This window comes from Desmodus rotundus, chromosome 8 (genome assembly GCF_022682495.2).
Source record: "Desmodus rotundus isolate HL8 chromosome 8, HLdesRot8A.1, whole genome shotgun sequence".
NCBI classification, from domain to species: domain Eukaryota; kingdom Metazoa; phylum Chordata; class Mammalia; order Chiroptera; family Phyllostomidae; genus Desmodus; species Desmodus rotundus.
The window spans coordinates 101,355,681-101,361,573 of record NC_071394.1 but is presented as its reverse complement, the minus strand read 5'-3'; the positions used below and the strand labels follow the sequence as shown (position 1 = coordinate 101,361,573).

General features: G+C 41.7%; 1 protein-coding gene across 1 annotated transcript; it reads right to left on the bottom strand.

Moving 5' to 3' along the window:
• Positions 1-3,351: 3,351 nt before the first annotated feature.
• LOC128781544 (proline-rich protein 23A-like) lies at positions 3,352-4,119 on the bottom strand. The gene has a single exon (XM_053930401.1). The coding sequence runs from the start codon at positions 4,117-4,119 to the stop codon at positions 3,352-3,354; it is 768 nt and encodes a 255-aa protein (XP_053786376.1).
• Positions 4,120-5,893: the final 1,774 nt, after the last annotated feature.

Below are 5,893 nucleotides of genomic sequence, written 5' to 3'. Positions count from 1 at the left end.
TAAATGATTCAATAACTGATTTGGGGGGCAATGGCTTTTAATCTGAAGAAAATTTAATTCCTATTTCAAATTATACACAAAAATGAAATCCCTGGAGATTATATATCTAAATTGGAAAAAAACCCCAAGTCTTCAAAATTGCCAAAAGAGAATGTAGGAAATATCTTTATGTTTTTTCTTTGGAAAAATACAAATTATAAAAGATTCTAAAATTTCACTTTATGAGAATTATAAAGGTCTCTACAATTAAACAACTTAAAAACAAGTGACATATTAGAAGAAAATATAACATAAAACAAAGCATTAGTGTCTTTAATATATAAACAAATTCAAATAAAGAAAAGTCTAATAGGTGTAATAGCAAAAAGAATCAAGGATATAAACTGATAATAAACAGAACTAAATGTGTCATTGAATATTTGTATTCAGTTGTATTACGAAAACTTTATTTTACATAATTGACTTCATCTTCCTCATGAGCTGCCACCTCATTAGTACAGGGGGGATTTGATGTTGGGGAATGGGGAGCAAGGTACACTATAAACTTTCCAGATAGGTGAATCTCAGACCTTTTTGGTTTTAATTCTCCTTCACATAGCACAGGCACCTTTTTGCAAATGTTACCTGTTTGGATTCCTTCCTCCTTCCCTTGCTTCTCCTCAAGATGGATCCTTTTTCTTGGCCTTCTCCTCAACTAATGCTAAGGATTTTTACTCAAAGGAGCCTGAAGTCATGATACATGTGAATCATGAATGCTTAAATTCTCTAGTCTTTCCTCTTTCCATTCTTGCCCAGTTAGAACTTCTCAGTTCTCTCTGCTGCTGATTTATATTAAAAGTCTATGTTCAGACTTCCAAACTTGACTGTTGAGATTTAAAGATTGCTTAAGAAATTAAGTTGTAATTTTTCCTTCTGGAGAAAATTTGATCCTCATGATACTTACCTAGTAATGAATGAAAAAGAGTCAGCTTTGAAACTTCAGGCTGAAAGCTAACTGCTTTAATCTAGGTAGTACCCTGTCCTCCACCCCTGAAAAGGTTAAAGCCACCAGATTTGGTGGTAATAGGTTGAAAGACAGTAAGATTTGCAATGTATGAACACATATCTGAAACTACTTTAAAAATATTATTCTCATTACACATGAAAAATTGCATTATCTCACCAGTAACTAGGAAATTACAACTTTTAAAAATAAGATACTGTCTATGGCCATACCACCCTGAACTCGCTCAATCTCATCTAAAAATGAGATACCACTGGCAAACAACTTAAAGGTTGGTGAGATGGTGTGGGCAAAGACTGCTAGAGGCTATTTAAACTGTTCCAACCACTCTAGGGAACAATTTGGCAATATCTAATAAAACTGTAAATGCACATATCCTGCCACCCATCAGTACAACTTCTAGGTATACTTTGCGGAAGACCTCTTCCTCAGGTATATACGATGACAAGTGTAAGGATGTCTACTACAGTATGGTTTGTAATGCTAAAAACTGTAAAGACAAATATCTATTAATAAACTAGTGAATAAAATATGTATATTCATATAATGGAAGCTGAAATATTTAGGAGAAATAAACCATACGTATATTTGTAAGTGATTTCAAAAATAAAGTTGAGTAAAAAAGTAAACTGAAGAATATGATGCCGGTTATGTAAAACTGATTGTCAACACAGCAACATAAATACTGATTATTTATATCTATACTTTGTACATGTAGCATGATACCCACCAAATTCATGTTATGATGAGAATCCTGTGGCAATGGTGGGGAGGGGACAGGAAATGGGGATTAAAGGATATGATTACATTATCTGTAAAAATTATTTTGTTTATAGCGAACCAACATTATGAAAACAGTGCTATGAAATAACGCCTGGAAATTCTGGGTGGTGGCTTATGAGCATGAAAAAATGCTCAATAATAAATCAGATCAAGTATCCAAATGTGAAGCCGAGTGCATTGTAGTGAGTAGCAGTTCTTATCGCTATGAGGGGCAACCGAGGCAAAGCCCAGACTGCCAGGATCAAGAATACCCATTGATTGTTAAAGTGCAGGAGAATATCTCATTGTACCAACTGCTTCTGTAACAAACCAGTGTCATAGCTTCCTCCTTTCATTAACTATTGTTTCTACTAAGTTTAGAAATATTCCCAGGAGTCCAAGGCATCACATCTGTGTGACATTGATTCATTTATTTATTCAATATGCATTTGTCTTGATTGACCAGGTCCAGGGCAAGGGTGTTAGAAAGGCAAAAAAAAAAAAAGAAAAAGAAAATTGGTGACAAGAATGTACTCAAATATTCAAGGCTTATATGAAGAATATTATAATTAGTTCATTGCTAGTCATAATTAAAGGCCAGAATAAATGGAGATGAATATCAAGACATAACCAATATCGCGGAGATGTGGTGGACAGAGTGATGCATCACCCAGATTCTTCTTCAATGAGAGTTGTTCCCATAACTGCTAGGAGTGCTATGGACAGAAAGCCGTCAACTGTCACCCCCTTTAGAAATTGTCTCAGCTGAAAAAGCCTGCCTTGACCAGGACCATGGCCCTGGTCTTTCACCCTGATGAATGAGGGAATTGGGCTATTTCAGCCTAACTTGGGACAACTCTGACTAGCCATTCTAACTCCAGAGCTCCCAGTGAGGTTGGCTGAGGCTGTCATTGGACCTGTAGTACCTTAGCTTCTCCCTCTGACCACTGCTGTTTATTTTGCTTCTCTTTCACAAAGTTCTTCTTAATAAATATTGCGTTTGCTAAAAATATTGCTGAGCAAAAAAAAGCTCCTCACAGAACATTAGGGAAATATATAGGCAAATTCATAACTACAAAAACAAGAAAAAATAATCTTGGAATGGAGAAAAAGAAGAAATGCATGGGGGAGGTGATGAAAAAAAGACAAATTTGGAAAAAAGACAAATTTGGAAAAAAATTGAGATGAGTCTGAGGCAACAGTAGGGGTGAAACAAGAATGGAGTTGGCTCAAGGTGACAGATGTGGAAAAAACAGCTGCTTATCAGCACAGGAGAGGGATCTAAAAATCCACGGTTGGCTATCTGTGGTCTACGCTCTTTGCTAAAGGTCCTTACCAGAGCCTCTTTTTGCCGCTACGGATTAAGGCATTTTACTTAAATTAAAAAAAAAACAAAAAAAAAAACAAAAAAAAAACAAACCCAAAACAAAACAAAAACAAAACAAAACGAACAAAGCCAACAAAAACCATAGCTGCTCACTGTCTATGAATGAGGATGCTCCATCTCTGAGTGGTGGTAAGTGCTTACAATGAGTCTTGGTAGATCACTAACCCCAGAGGCGGGTGGCAAGGGATGGTGGGGCAGTTCATTCCTGGAACAGGCGTCTCCGGGCCTTGCGTGCTGGACCGGGAGGGCGCTGGGGTCGCACGTGGGGACCTGGACTCGGAGAGGGAGGTAGAGGCTGGAGCGGTGAGCTGGGGAAGGGCTCCAGAAGGTGGAAGTCCAGGTTGACGTAGAGACCAGGCGAGCGTCTCAATGGACTAGGGGTGGCGGCCCGAGGCGAGGGCTCTCCGATGGGGCTGTGCGGGTAGGGGCGGAACCCAGCGACGGAGCCTGCTGCAGCGTCCACCCAGGGAGGCAGGAACTCGGGGTCCGCGTCCTCGTCGTAGGCCTCTTTTGGGGCGGCGATCCCTGGGACACATGCGCAGAAGAATCGCTGTTGGACGGCGACGTCTTCCCCGGGAGCGCCCTGGAGAACGCTGGGTTCCTGGCAGTGAGGCGGGTGGACCTGCCCTCGTGAGCGTTCGCCTCCAGGGCCCCACAGGGCCTCCGGGACAAGCAGTAGGGTGTGTCCCCCGAGTGACACTTGCAGGACCGACGTCGGCTCGGGCTCCAGCACCAGGTCGACATCGTCCAGGGGCAGCTGCAGAGCACAGCCCGGAGCCAAGACCACCAGGGAGGTGAGCGTGTCCGCGGCCGGAGGCCCCGCGGGATCTTGCAGGCTGGGCGCAGTCGCGGACCCGGGGCCCGCGGGCTCCTCGATTCGGCGGCGCTTGGCGGGGCCAGGTCCCTCGGGCTGTGGTTCCCACCAGGGCGCAGGATAGGCGCTGGGGCTGAGGAGCCGGCTGCCCATCACCTCCATGGCGCTGCAGGTGGCGCTCTCCGGGCCTGGCAGAGTGCGAGTGTCACTCAGTGACAGGTCTGGATGACAGGTGAGGCGGGCCGCTGGGCTGGTGGGACGCCAGGACCACTCGTCACTGAGCGAGGCTTCGGAGCTCGTGGGGCGTCTACCGGGAAGCCCGCAGTCCCAGATTCTAGGAGAGCCTTGAAGGGCTCAGGTCTTGGCCTCGAGCTTTAGAATCTTCCGCTCCTCTCGCCGACCCGTAAGCGCGCAGGGTGAATAACAACGTGGGCTGTCAGGTGACCTGCGTCTCACTCTAAGCCCCGCCTCCTGCCAGAGAGCATCAGGTTTGGTACGGTGCCTTGGTAGGGTAGGTTTTCTAGGAAGTGCAGGGGAATGCGCCTTGGGTGCTCGTTTGGGGCCCGTGGCCTTTGTTCCTGAGGGGAAAAAATAGCCAAAACACGGTCTCATAAATTGCTTGCTTACTTTTAGAGGTGGCGTATGTCTAATGCCTTCTAAGAGTTTTCCCGGAGGCTATGAAAAGCCTTTACCCCATCTCCCACCACTCCTAATGCAAATGGTTCTTGAAATTCTTTTCATTCAGGAGAGAAATTAGAAATACAATTTTTAAAAAAAAAATAGAAAAGCTTTTAAAATATTCAAGTAAAACTGCATATTTTTTTTGTTAGAGGTCCAGCTGTGGTAATTAATAACAGTAGCAAAATTTATTATAAGGTTAAATTTTGTATTCAAACTTGCTACCTGACTTGTATTACACTGAGTGCTTAAAAATTAGTTTATTCAGTCCTCATTGGTGAAGATCAGAGGAGAGAAGGGAATTTTACAAAATTAAATATTTGTATGTGTTGAATTTGGGAATTAAATAGTACTGAGATGTTTAACTTTAAAACAGAGATTTTTGAAATTTTACTTATATGCTTAGTGCAAAAAATCCAGACATGGAATCATTGGGTAGCAGTGTGTGGCACCCCAACAATAATAGATAAGGCCAAACTGCTTTCTTAAGTATTTATCCTAATTTATATTTCTGTATCTGTGGGTAAGTTCTCCTTTACACCACATATCTTGACAACACTTAGTGTTGTTAGATTTCTAAGCATTTTTCAATCTGATGGTGTAAAATGGATTCTCGTCATGTATTTATGTTGTATTTCTCTGATTACTCATGAGCTTTTCATATATGTGTGGCCATTCATGTAATATCTGTGTGATGTGCCTTTTCATCGTAGTCTCTTCTTTCTGTATATAAAATTTGTTCTCTTTGAATTTGGTGTTTGGTGGGTTTACAAACACCAAATTCATATAATATATATGAATATACATTTTATATAAAATATATATTTTTAATATACATTGTTAAATGTATCCTGAATGGAGATTGGGCTTGGAAATTGGGCTTCCTGAATGAAGAAGGAAGTTGTGCTTCTGGAACATACTATAATGTGTTCCGGAACTGTGTATGCTCTTGGAAATATGCTCCCTTTACTCTTCAGTGCTCGAGGTCTTGCCCCTCTGTCTGCTATAGGGTCATGAAGACTAATCTCATGCCTTTTATTCTCGCTCATGGTAGGAATCTGTTCATCCCTCAGATTTCAGATTCAAATCTTCAAATACTCAGAACATGGTATTTCTCACTATCTCCTATCTTTATCTTCTACATCTTTTCATTCTGCCCTCTGAGGCTCATAGTCAATCACAAAACTCAAAAATCTTCACCTTCCCTTTAACTTTACATTAAAAATGAAACCTGCTTCTTCTGAGTACA